The sequence below is a fragment of the Eutrigla gurnardus genome (assembly GCF_963514095.1).
Source record: "Eutrigla gurnardus genome assembly, chromosome: 8".
Classification (NCBI taxonomy): Eukaryota; Metazoa; Chordata; class Actinopteri; order Perciformes; family Triglidae; genus Eutrigla; species Eutrigla gurnardus.
Window position 1 is genome coordinate 12,661,602 of NC_139922.1, and position 19,670 is coordinate 12,681,271.

The 19,670-nt window shown below is 43.7% G+C and overlaps 1 protein-coding gene across 6 annotated transcripts in view; it reads right to left on the reverse strand.

The window, feature by feature from the left end:
• Positions 1-5,339: 5,339 nt before the first annotated feature.
• The window catches only part of LOC311017401 (homeobox protein Hox-C4a), a 54,209-nt gene continuing 39,878 nt past the window's right edge, over positions 5,340-19,670 (reverse strand). For 3 of the 6 annotated variants that reach the window (XM_084015710.1, XM_084015709.1, XM_084015708.1), the window contains 3 exons: positions 8,188-8,335; positions 7,670-7,842; positions 5,340-6,529 (listed from right to left, as the gene is read on the reverse strand). In XM_084015710.1, the coding sequence (XP_083871836.1) occupies positions 5,988-6,529; positions 7,670-7,703 (576 nt within the window). In that variant the 5' untranslated portion in view covers positions 7,704-7,842; positions 8,188-8,335 and the 3' untranslated portion in view covers positions 5,340-5,987. Of the gene's footprint in view, positions 6,530-7,669; positions 7,843-8,187; positions 8,336-15,431; positions 16,994-17,502; positions 18,158-18,194; positions 19,438-19,670 lie in introns of those variants that run through there. The other 3 variants (XM_084015707.1, XM_084015705.1, XM_084015706.1) reach the window with 3 other exon arrangements.

A 19,670-nucleotide genomic window follows, 5' to 3' on the forward strand; every position in this document is an offset into this window, starting at 1 on the left:
GGTCTGTCCCCCAAAGTGCAGTGCTTGGTCCTGATGATGGTGGTCAGAAGGTCTGCATCTGAGGAGGTCTGTGAGGTATGAGGGGACCAGGTTATTGAAGACTTTGTAGGTGATGAGCAGTTTCTTGAAATCATGGTGGACACATGAATTTAATGCATCCAGAGGACTAAAACTAGTCATAAATATTGACATAGAATAACAATGGCAGGAAGTTCGGGAGGTGGAAGTGTTTGGTTAACTCTAACCCAATGTTTAGTTGACCCTAAACCTAACCCTATGTTTGGTTAACCCTTAACCCCTAACCCTATGTTTTGTTAACCCGAACCCTATGTTTGGTTAACCCTAACCCCGTTTGGTTAACCCTATGTTTAGTTAACCCTAACCCCTAACCCTATGTTTAGTTGACCCTAAACCTAACCCTATGTTTGGTTAACCCTAACCCCTAATCCTATGTTTGGTTAACCTGAACCCTATGTTTGGTTAACCCTTAACCCTATGTTTGGTTAACCCCAACCCCGTTTGGTTAACCCTATGTTTAGTTAACCCTAACCCCTAATCCTATGTTTAGTTAACCCTAACCCTATGTTTAGTCAACCCTAACCCCTAATCCTATGTTTGGTAAACCTTAACCAAATGTCTATTTGGTTACCAAACCTATGTTATATATATAAATATATTTACGGTATAAATAGGTGCACATTGTGATGAAAAATAAACAAACAGTTGAAGACCAGAACCAAAGTACTGTACTGAAAAGGGTCCTCAATGGGGCTTCGAGGGTTTTTGGAAGGTCTGTTATAGTCAACCAATCAGAGAATATACACCAATAAGAGCATCGCAGGACGTTTGTTATTGTCATGGAGTCTATTATCTCAGTTCACAATAAGTAATGTACTGAGTTAATGTTGGTTTGTTTGCTGAGAGGATGGAGCACATTCCTCTGTTCTCATTGACATTCACATGAGCCATGAACTGATGTTTGAGAAATGCTTGTTCACTTGTGTTTAGTTTTTGCTGTGTTCACATCGTGACCCAGCCATACGGATTTTAGGTTTTGTGTTCAATCTAGACACAGGGGATGGCCAGGCTGAGACCATTGCTCACATTGGGGTGGCACAGAAGCCGTTATTTATTGTTCTGCATTGCAAATTGGGCCAGACTTTTCTCATCCTGGGCCACCCCTTGGTTCCGCCCCTGTCTAGAGACATAATTTTAACCCAAATCATGTGTTCTTAACCTAATTGGTTGGTTTCCTGTGGTTTTGTAACACAGTGTGTTTTTGTTTGAATTCACAAAGTTAACCACATGTTTACTGGTAAATTACCTCTAGCATCGCAATGTAAACTATAGCAAAAACGTTTCCCGTCTGCATTCAAATATTCATGTGTGAGAATGAAGACAACATTAACAACGGCAGATTACTGAGCTAACCCGTCCAAACAGGATGGACACCTTTATTGGGGTTCATAGGATCCACTGGAAGGGCTCTGTATTACAAAGTTTAGCAGATCCGTGTGCATAGATCGTTTTCAAAACAATGTTGTGTAAAAGAGGAACTTCATAATAACCTGCTGTTATTGAGCAACTATCCCACCACTGCCAACAAATTTTGCACTTGTTGGTATTGAGTGGGAATAATTGATCAGCATGTAGGTGTGGCTTTTTTCAGAAAAATCTAATTGATTTAGACCAGCCACACAAAACATAACCTCTTTCATGAGGTTGATCACTTCAGATAATGTTCTGCAGATAATATACTGGGGGGAAAACTTCACACAAAACACTGTCCTTCTTTCATTTCCCTGGAGTGAAGAACAGACCAACTAGTTGGTGATCTTCCAAGACCTTTTATACCCTGTCACCTGCTACCAGACAGCCAATCAGGGGAGGGGCCACTCTAAACCAGGTGGAAATGGTCTCCTCTCATTTGGAGCTGATCAGCAGTCGAAAGCACCTTGAGAGGCACAATCAAAGCATCTATAAGTTGGTGAAGCTGAGAAACAGGTAAACATTCACTTTTGAACTGACTAATATAACTGAAAAACAAGACATTTTTAAAGGGAAAGTGTACTCCTTCTTCTTAAAGGGTCTGGCAGAAAAGTAGAGTGAGCCGAAAGATTAAACACAAATGATCAATCCTACAACTCAAATGTTGAACAGATGAGCCAGAGGAATGTGCACCTTCCTCTCAGCATACATACCAACATTAACTCAAATAAATTATTTATTGGGAGAGGGGTAAGAAATGTCACAGAGCCTATTTTCCCCTCTCCCAATAAGTAATTGACTTGAGTTAATGTTGGTATGTATGCTGAGAGGAAGGTGCACATTCCTCTCGCTCATCTGTTCAACATTTATATGAGCCGTGAACTTATGTCTGATAAATCACTTGGGTTTAATCTTTCCGCTTAGAAAAAGGGGGACTTTAATTCCCTGACCTGCCGGACCAACTTGATCTCATGGGAAGGCATATTTAAAGGACCACATATCAATAAACATTACAGGATGTACCTGTTGGTCAAGGTTAGTTAAAACTCACCTTGTTGTTAAATCCTTAACTTCATGTCAGAAACATAACATTCACCTCAAAGGCTGTCTTGGCTCTGTTGTGACTGACAGCTCAGAGGGCGGGGCCAAAGTATAAAGGAGGTCAACGATTGGCTGAAAGTGAGACCTCGGGTTTGTGTGAATTTCAGGCTCATACTGAAACTTAAACAGTTGCACCCTGAATTAATGCTTTTCAACTTCTCCCAATACGTTTTCCTCATATTCATACTGGGACATGTGAAGAGAATCTCCGACCAGTATCTTCTTTAACTGAGAGTTGTTAATCTCGCTGCTACCGGGTTACAAAGTCCAATCAGAGCCAAGTGAACTTGCTGTATACGCAGACGTGATTTGAAGTCAATGCGCAAAATATCATGGCTTTTATTAAAGTAATACAGTTATTTTAGATCAAATAAACAACACAGTGATTTACCATTTTACACAATGATTCAACATGGCAGTGAACGGCGGTTTAAACAGGGAGGCTGAGCTCTAAAACTAAACTAACACTGCAGACACAAAATGTATTGAAGACAGGAGACATAACTGCTGACGGAGAGAAGTCCTGTTTTTTTGTCAAAGTGCATTTAACTACCAATTAGCTTCAAAAGAGGACACCTGGGTTTAAGTGGCACTGATTCCAGAGATCCTCCCTGATTGGCCAATGACAGGGTTAGGGTTGTGTGTTTTGTTTTCTTGTCTGCAGAGAAACTTAAGTGATACCTAATACCTAATGATATGGTTTATGTTTCTCCTTTTAATAGCCGGTTTGAATACATTTAGTTTTTCTGGAAAGTCAACGCCTGCATGCCAGTAATTCTTCCCACTCAAACTGCCTGCCATCCTGAAGTACAACGATTATCATTTATTTCCTCTGATAGTGATCCCATAAAATGAATGGAATTTCCACATCATAACAAAAGACTCCAGCTCACTGTGATGATCACAAGCTTCGGGCTTTACGCTTTGAAAGCTCCTTAAAGCAGCATGTCTTGATGAACGGAGCATTCTTCAGGTCTAAACCCAAAAATCCGATTCATAACAGCTGCAAATGGGACGGTGAAACATCCGTCACTGTAAATGACATAGCGAAAACATTTTTTTAAATTAATGATGGACCATAACCAAAGCTGGTTTCATGGCACCACACCTCACATCATTTATCACTTCAAAGATCCACTTAATGCATTGCTCCAGTCTGATCAAAGCCCAGAATTAAAAAAAACAACCTGTAAGGATTTTTGGCTTTGGAGATCTTCCCCCTCCCTCGGAAAAACAGATGTTGTCCAACTGGGGTCAAGTGAGTGAAAGGGAAATAATGACTGGCTAACGAGGAGCCACCCAATGTGGGAACAACTGACTAACTTAATGTTGAGATGGAAGCAGCCGGTCCCCCCTTGCAGTGGGGCCCTTGAAGGGAGGGCTTTCCTTGACCCTTGGGGATCCCCCTTGACCCTGTCCACAGAATTACTGCACTCCAGTGTGCCGATCCTCCTGGCTTTCAGCGTCTGGAGGGAGAATGTGTGGAGGATCCAGAGGTAAAGTTCCTATTGAGTCTCGGCACCATTAACACCATAAATCACCTGACATATGCAAGAATCTCAGGAATCCAACACTGTCTGCCTCTTCTTCCTCCCCCCCTCTCTCTTTGTAGGCGAACACATTTCAATGGAAGAACTTTTTCTTTTTTTGTCTTTTTCTCTCACTTGCCTTTATTACTTTTCTCTTAAATTACCCAACTGTCACCACGTCTTTGATACAGATGTGGTGTAGACCTCACCTTATTGGATTCCAAATTTCCACGGAGTTATAGCTGTTATATCGCTCCCCTGACAACTCCTGAGACCCGCCGAAAAATGGTGTCAAATATTTACCATTAGACGGCTGATCCGCTGGCTGATTAGCTAATGAATTAGGAGCAGGAAGTCATTCTCCCCAGGACCACCATGGGATCAGCTTCCTCGTTTCGTAGCTGTCAGTGGTCCTCTGTGACAGCTCATTTACAGTACAGCCACTGATATAAAACTGTCAGCATGTCCCAAAGAAATGTGCGAGGTTGTGTTGGGAATATTGATACTCCAGCTCACATTATCAAGCAGAGGTTCCCTGCTTCGTTGTGAACGCTGCTGTCTGTGTTTTGATGTGTGAAACTGTCGGGACCCAAGAGAACCTGTGACCCACTTCTGTTAAAGAAAAGCAGAATTCCCCCCTGGGAGTAATTTAGCTCGGTGAGTCAAAATTATGACGTAACGTTTCAGTGACATCGTTTACATTTGAGAAGTCTCCTCGTAGTTTTTTTTTTCAAGATAATAAGGTGTCTTTAATGGTTGAACCTCACTGGTGTGTCATGGCCTTTAAGCTGCTGTAAGGGCTTCTGAGCTACACAGCTAACATGCCCCCTGAGAGAAGGGCCGGCCCCGACTTGCAGCACTACAATTTGGCTATTGAAAAAGGCGAGGCTTGGGAATGGAGGAGGCAAGAGATCTTGTCATGGTGCCCAGTGGGTTCAGAGCCTGTGGTTGGAGTGCTGGAAGGACTGCCTTGTCTTGGTGATTAATGGCGTGGAACTCGGAGGCAGGAGCGAGGGAGAGGCTTATGTGGCAAGATTGTGCAACTTGAATGCACAATACTGTAGAGGCATCAATGAATCTAAAGCATGCCTTAATTTGATTACTTTCCAATTTTTTTCTCTCTTCCCATTTGAGATCCGAATCCTTAATCTTTGAAATACTGTGGATGAAAAAAATGGACCTCTAATCAGCAATGAATAAAGCAAACATTGCACAAGAGCTACAGTTTTCCCAAATGCATTTATTAAGCATGTACAGTATGTGACATCTCAATTAATCAAGAACCGTATCAAAGACCTCGCCGTATCCCTTTAATGGCTTTAACAAAAATATAACATCATTCGATAGGAACATTATTCTGCCCATTTCAGGTGTAACATTTCACACAAATAACCTGTTATCTACAGTAGATAATGAAAAAGAGGCCAAATTTGAAACTTACAAAATATGACAACCACTTTGCTATAAACCCACAACAGAGGGACATAGAAAAATCACTCGGAATAGGATTCCTACATGCATTAAACATGCAACGACAATATAAATGCAACAGCCACAAAAGGACAGCAAAACATGTGGTTATGAGTTGCTCATATGTGCAGTGCATGCCGTGTATGTACAAACAGGAGCAGCAAGGTTGACCTGCAGTCTTCAGTCTGAGAAACACAAATGATATCGCTGCAGCTCTCCTCTAATGAAGATACGTTCATATAGCTTAATTAAAATGTTTCATGAATGCAGCACGGGTGCGTTAAGGGGATTGCAACCCGGGGATGCTAATAAGACACCCTCCAGTCTTTCATAAGTAAGTGAAAGTGAATGTATCATTGAGATTTTGATGAGCACAGGAGGGACGGCCATTATGGGGCCCTAGGGCCAGCTTGAAATGCCAGCATGGTGATGACTATCTGTGCCCGAACAGGAGGGTGGAGGACCATTTGCAACAGATGGAAGCATGTAGCCGAGATGGGGCAGGTCTGCAGGGTGAACGCACTGACCGCCGCTGGCATCGCCGTGAGGGCCGAAGAGAGAGGAGGAGAGAGGGGGGTAATCCACTGGGTGCAGCTCCGAGAGGGGGGTGCCGCCATCGCATGCACTTTGACAGCTCAGCTCCGCACACTGGCTGGAGCCGAGGGAAGGGTAATCGGGACACCACTGTGAGGAACCTGCCGCCTCGCCGTGCTTGTGCTCTTTCTTGTACCTCATCCTGCGGTTCTGAAACCACACCTTGACCTGGCGATCGGTGAGGTGCAGCCCGGCGGCCATCTCCAGCCGCCGAGGGCGACACAGGTAAGGGCTGAAGTGGAACTCCTTCTCCAGCTCCAGCAGCTGGCCGTTGGTGAAGGCCGTCCTCTCCTTCCTGCCGCAGAGCCTTCCTCTGCCCAGACCCGCCGCCGTTGCACCGCCGCCCACTGAGGAAGCACATAAAGAGAAGAGAGAGGGCGTTAAAAAGCAAGTGCCGAAACCTCTTACAGGTCTAGAAGTGTGTGTACCCTCCGTGGACCTCAAGTGCAAGTGAGACTAATCCTCAGCCAATCAAAGCAGGGCCCTGGGCTCTTCCTGTGTATTCAGTCATGCTTAAGACACCACACAAGACTGGCTGTCTACTGTGTCATGTGTTGGGGAAAAGTTACCTCCTGAAGAAACAGTCTGGGGGAAACATCTGACGCCACTACGGCTGCCTGACAGGCCACATTAATCACCGCTACGCACAGAAGCAGACCTGTCAAATCCCCATCTCAGTCACTTAAAAGGTACCTTGGGACCACCACTGAAAATAACCACCATTAGAGATTCCATTTGACATGTATATGAGCGCTACCAGGGCCCCGTTGATAACAACATAACGCACTGGGGTTAGCGGATACCTAATAAGGCCTAATATTATTGACCCGAGAGAGAAAAGTGCTCTCCTCAACACCACACTGGCAGACTGCATCTCCCTCCCTCTATGTTAGTGTGTTGGCTGTGTAGAGTGACGTTTATCTGTTGTTGTAGAAATGAATCAAAAGCGTGTCGGGACATCATATAAACTATTTCTTAAAATGCAGATTTGTTGTTTGAACATGCATTTTTTTCCTTTTATATATTTAATATTATTTCCATGTAAAAACCTACTGAGAAACTATGAATTTACACTCAAATTAAACCCATGAACAAGAAACAACGGATCACAACGTGATGCTGATTGAGAGACATTGATTAAAAAGAAGATTCTCAGGTGTGAATGTGTGGTTCTTGTGTGGTCTGCAGCTTCAGAACGTTACTTTGCCTCCAGGAACCGGAAGAACAAACAACTGAGGCAGACGAAGACATTTGCAAGTGACACATACTATTGTCTGCTACTCTGTCTGTAAATGTTATAATGAAGCAGGAAATATTAGGCGACATGCAACAAAGAGTTAACAGCTAAGGTCAGACACCAGTTAAAAATGCTCATTCGGTGTGGATTCATGCATTCACCCCATCAGAACACCTACTGAAGCCTGAACACTCACTTGTAGCTTTAAGGCTTTAAAAAGGCAAATGATGATATATAAAACCAGAGTTACCAGATTGTTCATTGTCAGCTGTCCGTGGATTCATCCAGGGGAAGATTACTCCTGAGCGGCAGATGGTGAGTAGACTGCAGCTCCTGCTCCTGATGTCCAGCTCGCCCTTGGCATGGCAGTGAACCAGAGGCTCCAGTGGGCACTGGAAGGGCTCGCCCGGGTTTAACCTGGAACTGACATGAGCAGAGGAGTTCATGTTTTGCTGATTAAGTTCAGCTTCTTGGCCTCCACCACCACCTCCTCCTCTTCTATTGTATCCCGCGTTCAATTTTGGCACTTGTCCAGAGCTCATAGCAAAACTGTTGCCATGCAGCTGCAGTGGGAGGGCGGACTGTTGGGGGGTCCAAGGACCCGGCTCATCAAAAACCGTCTCGAATAAAGCCAGGAATCCCCTCAGCAGTAGTAAAGACCGGGACTTCTGTCTGTCTAATATCGGATCACAATTAACCTGGATGTGCTAAGCCATGCGGGGGAAGAGCACTTGGAGTAACCATGTGGAACATTTGAATAATATTTACCAGAAGGGTGCCGTGGTCACGTGTGTCCGTCCGCCAATAGCAGCGCTCCGGAGTTGAAAAGTAATCCGCTGGCAACTTGGGGCGATGGAAGACGCTTCTGCGAGATTTCCTCAGACAGCATTTCTATGAGCAGCCTCCGTTTCTTTACCTAGGGATAAAAAACAACAACAAACATGAAACGGAATATGAGTAGACGTCAACAACAGAGAGAGAGGGAGATGTAAATACGGAGAGAGAGGGGGAGGCAGGGTGAAGAACGCCTCATTACAAACTGTAATGTTGTGCAATCTTTTCTGACAGGACGCGTTTGTTCTAGAAGGAGTCGCCTTTTTTTTTTGCAGCTGCTCCTGAACTTTGGTGAGGTTTGATGGGAAACAACGCGAGGACTTCCTGTTACAGTCTGTGTCTGTGAGCTGGGATAATATGCTGAATAATAACGCGTCACCGACCACAAACGTATTTCGCTTCAGCTTTTTATTTATTTATTTATTTTTGAGATGTAATCTGCCTAAAATAAATGGTGCTCCGGGTGTATTTTCGCCAATTAAACACGATGATAAATACTATTTATTCCCGTGTGTCTGTGCTATTAGCTGCTCTACGGCTTTCTCCGCAATAACCTTCTTCTTTTTTTTTTTTACTGCTGCATTTTCGCCAGTAAAAGAAACAATTCCGATTATTTTGGATAATTTAGTTTGCCCAGTATAAATCGGCGGGCTTTTTTTTCTTTTAATAACAACATATGCTTCTAACTGTCGGAGTGGAAGTATAGCTTTGGCTTAATAGGATTCACGGGGAGTGGTCAAACAAAGGCTTTGACAGTCATTGCCACGCAAAGACAAAGGAGGCAATCATTAGAGATTTCTCTCTTTTTTTCCCAGCGCATTTGCATTAATCAGGCATCACTGTACAGTAGCAAGTGTCCCTGTGACTCTGCGAGGCAACGGACAAACACTGCGGACGTGTTTGGATGCTTGACATCCCGCTCGCTGCGCGGCTGCGTGGACAAAAGAGCAGAGATGTTCAGCAGCTACAACACAGAGCATGCCCAGGAAATACAGTTATGAAGGTGCAAAGCATTTAACCAAAATGGGAAATTTTAAACTTCATTTAAAACCCACATAATAAATATTTTTGGGGCTAAATCCTACACTGAGTGGCCTAACTGAGTTACATTTTGGGAGAGAGAGAAAAAAACAAACTCATAAAACGTGATTGCTTAATTTCAGCCCATGCACAACATATGCAAAGTGGATAAATAACTAGGAATAATGAAGCCATCACAATTATTCCATAAAACAGTGCACCCATCTTTCAAAGCGAGAGTTTTCTGCATATTCTGGGTATCAATCTTAGCCGGAGCAGCCTTTAGATATAAGTTCCTTCTGGTGTTTCACCACAACAAAGCTGTCGAGAAAACCCTCTTTAGATGTCTCTCAGCGGTGATGGATTATGCACTCAGGGTTGCAGAGCTTGGAAGAAGAGGAGCCTTTCCCCCTCTTTTTTCCGTTTCACCCCTGCTGCCACCACCACTGAGGTTTCACCTGAACAGCCACACTGGACTCGCGTCCTTGGGTTCATTTAGTTTAGTAAATTAACTCTTTTAATTTGTCATCCAAGGACACAATTCAAGTCACAATCGCCATGTACACATGTGGCATATTGTTGGCAACAATGATCGACATTAAAATAACCGTTACACGAGCATAATTAAATCTGAAACTAAAAATGCTTAACAATTCTCTTGGAGACAGCTTCAATCTTTGCAGCCTTTCCATTAAAATGGCAGTTATGTGTCTAAATGTGTCTTCAGCTAATCTCAGTGTTGGTTGAATGTAAGTCACCAGAGCAAAATAAACACCCTTGTGTCTCGTATAATTGCAAAATAAAATAAATGAATTAAAAACACAATAACAATGGTAATAATACTAATAACAATAATAATAATGGTTATTAGTGTTATTATTTGTATTATTATTATCATCAGGAGAATCAGGCGGTATACATCAGCACTGTCTGAAATGGGGGAAAGTAATTAAATTCGTTTTGTTTTCCTTAGCTCACACCCTTGAACACACTCTCTGAATTGGAGATAGGATCTATGATATACTAGCTCAGCAAGACCATAATTTAGCTCCTCTGCGCCTCCACCACAATTCTCCGTGAACTCTGTTTGAACCGCCTCACTGGCAATAAATCATTTTTTCTCTCTCACACAAAAGCGCGCCGGTCGCTCTGGGTGTCAACCCTTTTACAATTCCTCCTTACCTTCTGCGCTCTCTCGCCCGCTGACACAAACAGCCAAGCAAATCGTCGATAAACTTTTATTTTTCATACCAATAACTTATAACGGTATTGGGGGACGGGGAGTATCTACAACCGCGGCGCGCGCGCGTCCAGGAGGGGGGAATCCGCAGAACGCGATTCTCGCTGTGTTTTATTTTTATTTTCCCTCTCCATAAATTATATATTCCTTACACTCAAAAAACATAATTGTTTTTCAGAGCTCAACGAATGCACGGATCAGTTAATGTATTTCCAGGGGACAGAGTTGTGCAGATAAGGAGAGTGAGAGCGAGCTGGGGAGAAGACGTTAATGGGCAGAGGATGCTGTCGGTTAAAACGGTGCATACAAATGGCGCTGTCTTGGCAGAGCAAGGGGAAGATTTATGGGCCCGGTGCCCTATATTGCTGTAAACAATGCAGAGTGAAATGAAAGGACTAGAGTTTGCAGACTGCACTTCATAAGTGAGGGAAAAGACACACACCGTCAATTTCCCAAACGAGTCCTGACTTTTGCAAACGCGTATGTGCATTAATGTGTGTATTAATTTGAGGCCTGGTTAAAGCTCGCTGTCTGTGGAAAGCATGTGTCAAATAGTAAATAACCTTTTTTCAGAATATAATCTTAAAATTACAAAAGATAAAACAAAAAGTAAGAAAATAAAATCTGATGTGCAGGGAGTACAATGTGTTCAATTAACTATATATCATTTTTAAATCATAATTGAAAATATAGCCCCGTTTGCAGAAACCTTTAGTCAAAAAAATCTTTATCATCAACAAAATAAAATGAAATAAATAAATACATGTTGTTACATCCCCTGTTTTGAATGTTGGCAGTGGGGTGAACCCCTTTTGTTCCCACTGTTCAGTAATCTGTTGCATCTGAGGCAACACGTGAAAGTCTGACTCCAAAACGCCGCAGCAGCTGTCCTCAGAGCGCCCAAACTACAAGACAGACGCAACTAGTGGCCGCACAAACACCAGAGAATCATTCTCAGAGAGCAAATCAAATAAAAAGCGCATTTGCACTTAACCTATACATAATTGTGGATCTATAGTCTCAGGATCCCAAATCCAGATCACTTTTGCTAATGAAAAGTGAATAACATAATCATAACTCAATCTAGCGACTGTCTGGGCCCCCAGTGACACCTTGAACTGAGGGGGAAATGACTGTAATTTCTAAGGTCCTCAACGATGCAGCAAATAGGCTAATGAAAAATTTCTCAGCGGCGCGTTATGATGACATAAAGTATTACTGGCAAGTTTACCCAGGCCATCATTTCCTGCGTGTGATGCGAGGTTGGGAGTCTGCGGCGGGATATTCTAGTGTTGATCCAAGCTGCTCTGTCGTTAAAATGTTTGCCAGCACTGACAGTAAATCATTTAACATGTCCGATGGAGGTTTAAAATCTAGTTTTATGTAAATGCGTTTAACACGCACGCGCGCGCGCACACTGACAAAAAAAAAAAAAAAGAAGGAAAAGAAAAAAAAGAAAAGACGTGGTGCATCTGCTCCCAGGAGAGAAGGGATGGGAGAGAGATTTACGGATTTATGACACACCCACTGCTGGTCAATGCGAGAGAGCGTCTCAGTCCCTGGAAAATAGCAGCGTGACCCCCGTTTCAACTCGCAGCCTTTTTTATGCAACTGCCATTGGCTGCCGTTTGAACACACTGCGCCACCGCAGCACACCTTTCATCACGCGGCAAAGTGGCCGGAGAAGACACACCTGAGACGCGTCGCGGCCCGCGTGCACAGTAAAAAAGCAGCAGGTAATAAAAGCACAACAGCTGATGATTTTGGGTTCCTCGAAGGCCCTCTCGTTCAAAACATCTCGACGGCTGTTTGTGTAAAGTTTTTATATCTTCCGAGAGAGAGAGAGAGAGAGAGAGAGAGAGAGAGAGAGAGAGAGAGAGAGAGAGAGAGAGAGAGAGAGAGAGTCCACGCCTGAGGCGCTCATAAATCACACGCAGCTCGCAGCGGTGCGATGGGAGCTGAAAATCATGTGCGATTCCACAGTCTCGAGTCAGAAAAGAAACCAGTTAGGGGCTGAGTAAGTGTTGAGGAATTTAAACACCGAGCTTCAAACACACGAGCCACGCGATGGTCCTGCGGGGTTGAGAACGACCGCAGCCTCGCACTTCTCCCACACTCTGAGAGAAAACGGCTGCTTCAACTCCACGTGTGGCTGGGAGATGATTACAGCCAGAGAATTAGGTTTGACACCAATAACAACGGTTCCTCCATGCAGAAGAAGGGATGCTGTTGTTGTTTTCATTGGTGTTGACCTCAGGCCAACTTGGGAGCTAATAGGTTTACTTAGATCACGTGTGCTAAACACAGCCTTTCCTTAAATATTATGATTACAGATATCCGTCTAAATATTAGGAAAAAGTAATGGAGACGTCGTTGCCCATTAGCCCAAAGTATAATAACAAAGTGCGACGTGTGGCCGACAAAAGACACAAGCTTTTGCTCGAATAAATCTAAATAACACATTCTGTTTATTCTCATAACAAGTCCAACAAGGTCCTATATGGCTGCGCCAATTAAATCACTGGCGCGGGAAAAGTCAAGGAGAAGTCAAGTCGCGCCTTGTAATTCCACTTTACGCAAAATCCTCAATTACGAGAGCTCAAACAAAAAGCGACACCCCATCTGTGGACTCGGACACACGAGGAGGAGACTGAATTATCATGCAGGCTACAACGAGAGACGCTCACGAGTTGTTTGGGTTTCAGTGTCAGCTGTTTATCTTATGAGGCAGGCTGTCGTATATTCCCCCCTCAGAGCTGAGTATTTGGTCCCGGACAAAACCAGAGACCAGACGCGCTCAGTGCAGCCAAAATAACAATATTACACTGAATCCAAGGCTGCTCGCAGGAAGCAAGACGGTTTTTTTTAAAACAAAATCAACAGAAAACAATACAAAAAAAGCAATATCTTAACTCACAAGTAATGTTATTGTTGCATCTCAGAGGAAAACTTAAGTTATCAGCTTTATAAGTTCTTACCAAGGGGAATATTTGCATTTAAAAACAAAAAAAGTTGGAGCAAAGAGTGCAGTGGAAAGTCTGCAAGTTTTTTTTTAACTTGAAGGTCCCTGTCCATAAACTAATCACAATGACCAACTGTCCCAGTACTGTCAGAAACACCTAGCTATAATTGGCAGCTTGCTTTTGAGCTGACCTGAGGCTAGTTATTCTCTTAAGTCACACACGTGACCGCGCAGACTATTTTTATTGCCTGCTGTTTTTGGAGACTTTTGGGGGGAATGTAATTAACCCCTGGAAATGTGCTACGTTTAAAGCCTGCTGCTAATTACAATGGAGTTGTCATTTGACCAGGTTAATAACAGTGTATAACATAAAAAAAAAAAAACAATTGTAATGGATGTACAACAATTCCTTTTTTTCAACATCCAGGCTCGTAATGACATAAAACACATATTTTCAGATTCTAGCATTTCTTTCATAATCTCCCAGAATGCATGCGTGTACTTCTGTTATCGCTCCAGTGAACGTCAGTATTGTAAACAGCTCGGTGTGAGATGAGTCCTGTTGGATACAGAGAGGAGGACTTGTCCGAGAGTTCAACACTGTCCTGGGTCAGCCGATTAACAAAAGCAGCAGCACATTCGGTGATGGCCCGCCGCAGGCCCCTCTCTCTCTCTCTCTCTCTCTCTCTCTCTCTCTCTCTCTCTCTCTCTCGGAACAACAACCCCACAAAGAAAGGCCGGGTCGAGGGGGACCGGCGGGCGCGCGCACAGAAGGTACACGTATAGAGAGTGAGCCGGGTCACAGGGTTGTGGAGGTCGGCCTCCCATCCAGACTGCAACGAGCCTAATGGGACAGAAAATGTGTCCTCGAGGTGAACTCGGCCTTCTCCCACTTCGCCCCCCAAACTTCAATAAAGTACCTTTTCAGCCTCGCGACATGGAGGCGACAGGGCCGAGAAAGGCTTCGGAGGGACGCTGCGACTGCGGAGAGCACATTAATTTCTCTAATCTGTCCGGCAACATAAAGGCTCCTGGATTCATTTCTCAGCGCCGTCTCAACACCATTCTAGTGGCCCTTTCCAAAAGACACGTTCAAAAAAAAAAGGGCAGATGTTAGCCGCTACGGTCCGGTTGTTAAAATGCTTTATTTTAAAGTCCATTTCAAATCTCACGTTTCGGGAATAATGCCAAAGGATACGGCCACGGTGCATAATATTTGGTAGCATCCAAACTGGCTTTTGCCAGAGCTGTTTTTCCACAACTATAACACAAAGCTGTGTAGTGAGAGATTGATGATGGAGAATACCTCTTCCCTTTGTGCTCCTTTGCCCCCCACAACGCCAGGCATTTTATAAGGGCCTATTCATGTCACAATTCAATAATCTATCAAATTCTTCCTCGCGTCTGTGGGATTAAGCCATGTTTAAACTGAAATCCGGCTGCACAGATATGCCCGAAATAAACATAAGAATGAAAATAATAATGTACAAAAATGCATCTTTGTGATGAAAAAAACAGTGGACCAGTATGAATCCACCACCACATCTACAGGCGTAAACAGTCCTGCTGTGCGTCGGTCCTCCGATGACGTTGCAGTGAGACGCGCCGCCGTTTTTCTTTTTTCTTTTCTTTTCCTTTTTTTTTGAAATTGCACAGGGTTTTTATGAATTCTCGCGAGCTGCTGCACACTGGAGGCAAAGCGCCCACTGGGGAGACAGCACGTGAAGCCAGGCAAAGTGTTTATACAAGCAGAAGCAAAAAAAAAAAAAAAACAGTGAACACACAAGAAAAGCTCAGCATTCCTTTCTTTTCGCCGTGGCACTGATACCGAGCCCGATAACAAAGGTCAGCCGTGTACTCCATCACCAGGACGCCTTATAGAGAATCTAGCTGCGACTCACGACGTGATTTTTATTTATTTTTATTTTATTTATTTACATGTTGGAAAACCCAGCCGCATGGCGCAGTGGACTATAAGACAAAGCAGTGCAACTCGTTACAAAAATGACCATTTATAACGGAGCATACGTCCCCTTAAATTGAACGCATGCAGCTTTGTGTTGTGGTGTGAGGACGGAGGAAGCAGAGGCAGAGTGGAGGGCCTCTTCTCTTTAGCGTTAATTGAATGCCCTTCAGACTGATGAGGTTGCACATAATGCACAGCGCCAACTATTTCATTTTCAGATTTTAGAAATAAACTTCAGTCCATTATAAATGAGGTTTTAAAACGCACGCACGCACACGAGCACACGCGCACACTCTGTACACATTGCTAATTTAAAGACGCGAGAATGAGCTGCAGGACTCACCAAACACATCTAAAAACACAGTGGTTCTGCTTTTCCACGTGACATGTTTCAAGTATTCACACATCTGGACACGTTGGAAGGTGATCCCTCCCACAAGAAAATAAATAACATCAAATCAAATTTAAATAAAAGCCAAAAACAACAGCAGACCTCATCTTGCCTTAAATGAAGTTCGACCAAACGTGTGTAAAACTAGTAGACACTCACTGTTTTATTGACCAATATGATTAGCACAAGTACACTACACTCCGTTTATTGCATTTCACAATAATCTGCTTTTTAACGGCCTAAACACAACATCGACACCACAAAACTAAACTGGAAATCAAAATCCTGTTTCTGAAATACACGAGGTAATTCACACATTGTTATTGTCCAAAACATACAAGTTCAAGATCAATGGTGTGTTCCAGCTTTTTTTATACCAAAAATAACTATTATTATTATAATTATTATTATTATAATTATTATTATTGTTATTATTATGATTTCCTTCCAGTGTTGTTTGAAATAAATAGATTGTGCATTTCACCTTGGGCAGCAGGGCAAAAGAATGGCCCACAATAACATTTTGATAAAATGTATATTTTTTTTCTACGTTTTTTTTCCTTCATTCAAAACATTTTTTTTTTTTAATAAAAAACATCATTTTTAATTGAGCATCAAATAAATTAAACCCTGTGTCACGTAAAAATAATTCATCGGTATTCGCAGTAATCCATGCTATATAACATGCATTTTATATAACTTTGGACTCAAAGGAAACCGCACAAGATAGCTACGAAAACAAAATATATAATTGTTCTATAAATAACCAGTTCTTTCTCTACCCCCTCGGTTCGTGGTTTTATAACCTGGTAATATCCTCGCCATGCTGTGCTCCGGTGAGTTCGTCGGGGGCCCCAGTGTTAGTGGCCGAGGCAGCGGCAACAGCGCCGGCTGCCGAGCTTGTGTTGGACCCGGACGAGGAGGAGGAGGATCTCACTTTGGTGTTCGGGAGCCTGTGATCCTTTTTCCATTTCATCCTGCGGTTTTGAAACCAGATTTTAATCTGCCGCTCGGAGAGAACCAGCGTGTGGGCGATCTCGATGCGCCTCCGCCGAGTTAAATATCGGTTATAGTGGAATTCCTTCTCCAATTCTAAGACCTGCTGGCGGGTGTAGGCTGTCCTAGACCGCTTGGGCTCCGCTCCATTGTAGCCCGGGTTCACTGGAAAAAGGACAAGTGGAGAGAGAAAGGGAGACAGAGAAGGGAGGAAAGGAGGGGTAAACAAGAATGGCCTCAGCTGAGATATGGCTAGAAAGATTTATTGGATATGAATGTTTAGCTGTTTGAGAAATTTAAATGGGAAGTTAAGAACTTCTCAGGGTAATGAGAGGACACTCACATCCAACTATGAGCTAAATTATTAATGCAAGATTACAAAGCTCAATTTTTTTTCTTATTCATTTCTCCCCCTCTCTCTATCGCGCAATACATAACAGCAGAAGCCACATGGTGATACGGCTGCCCTGAGTATACCTCGGCTATAAAATTTATGGTGGGTGTAATTACCAATGCCGAGTCGTAAATCCGCCTCAATTGTGCCATTTCAAAGGCTTCCCTGCTATCGGAGCAGGGGCTGGCAACGAGATGGGAGTCAGAGGGACTGATGAAGGGAGGGAAAGGGAGAGAGCAGCACGAGGAGTGCAGGGAACATAAACACACAAGTTGCCTACCAGTGCTGACGTGAATTTTCTTCATCCACGGGTACACCACGGGCTGCTTGGAGGAGGCTGTGCTGTTTGGATGCTCCGGGGTAGCTTGGTTGCAGGCGGAGGTTGCGGCCGGTGGGGTGGCGGGGGACATGGACAACTGTGGGGTTTCACATGAGGCAGGCTGCCCCTTCCCTGTCAGCAGGTGCGCAGAATGGGGTACTCCATGTCCCCTTGGCGAGTCGGGTTCAGGGATGCTTGCACAGTTATACTGGCGCTCTTGGTAGCTCGCCCGCGGAGGATATAACTCCTGGTGGTGATGCTGGAAGCCAGTCTCCCTTGCGCGGCTGTAATATTCTGGACTATGCTCGGGGATGTAGTTATTTTGCGAATATTCCTCGCATGGAGGAAATTTCGGATCAATGTAGTTAGACTCCATCAAATACGAGCTCATGATCATTAATTTCTGGAGTGGAAAATAATTTTTCTAGCTTTGTCGTTTTTCTGCTCCATAAAGCCCTCCTACTTGCGAGCAGCCCTGTAAAGTTACTTTTACCACGTGACCCAATGGCCCAATAGCAGCGTGAGAGGTAGTTCCCGGATAAGGAACCAGAGGTATTTAGCATACCTACAGTCGCCATTGTGGGCACAAATCTCTCTCTCTCTCCCCCCTCTCTCTCTCTCCCCCCCCCCCCCTCTCTCTCTGTCTCTCCCACTCTCTCTCTCTCTCACTCTCTCTCTCTCTCCGCTCACTCTCTCTGTCTCTCTCTCTCCGGTTGTGTTACCAAGGCAATTGATCTTGGGGACAAAACTAGTAGCTAGTTGCTGACCAAGGAAAAAAATAAAACAGGCAAAATCCACTAGTCTCAATTATTCAAAGGGACAATAGGTGATTCGCCAAGGATAAGATACAACAATAGCAAACCAATCATTTTGTTAGCCTGCTTGCCTTTATATAAAGGTTATCTGCTAATTAATGAAGGCACAGTCTTAACCAACAGCAATTCAGCCGTAAAACTGATTACAGTCCATTAATACACTTAAGAATTACAGCTGCATCAGTTTTGTAAGATGATACTCCTGAAAGTGTCTCAGCACTTATTTAATAGGTTGGAGTGGTGAGATGCTCTGGGGGTGTGGTTGATTTTTTGAAAGGAGACCAGGTGGACAGGAAGACTCAGGCTGTTTTTTGTTTTGTTTTTTAAAACAGAAGACTTCATCCAATAATGAGATATTTTTTGAAATAATATCCCTTTTCCTCCTCAGGCGGTTTATTAAAAAAAAATTCTACTTTTATTTGGGAACGGGTAAGGATAACATCAAAACCAGCCCTGATTGAAACTGTCAGGCTGCAGTTGGTCAACCAAGAAGCAGCTTTACAAATCTGCTGGACCCAAAGGTGTAGGGTGCTTTACGATAAAGCAAATAAGATGATGCGAATAAATAAAAAGTTGTGCTGGTTCTGTAGTCTGTGGTACAAAACGGTAACAGTATAGAAAGTAGAAACGCCAAAGTGTAACACTTAAGTATTCAACAACAACCTTCAATGTGTACATTCAAATATGATGACCAGCGTTGTCATGACACCAACAAACCAGCAGAGAACATGTAGAGAAAAGTCACAACTACAGTTATGATGTCATGGAGCGGCTGTCAGTGGAGCAGCCAGCACACCAAACCATCTCAATACTGCCAAATCTGAACAGACCAGCCACCACTGTGGTGTCACACACCTGGCAAATGAGCAGAGCAACTCCATCATGATGTCACAGACCAGACAGTTCTGGAACACAACTGTCATGATGTCACAGACCAGACAGTTCTGGAACACAACCATCATGATGTCACAGACCAGACAGTTCTGGAACACAACCATCATGATGTCACAGACCAGACAGTTCTGGAACACAACCATCATGATGTCACAGACCAGACAGTTCAGGAACACAACCGTCATGATGTCACAGACCAGACAGTTCTGGAACACAACCGTCATGATGTCACAGACCAGACAGTTCTGGAACACAACTGTCATGATGTCACAGACCAGACAGTTCTGGAACACAACTGTCATGATGTCACTGACCAGACAGTTCAGGAACACAACCGTCATGATGTCACAGACCAGACAGTTCAGGAACACAACCGTCATGATGTCACAGACCAGACAGTTCTGGAACACAACCGTCATG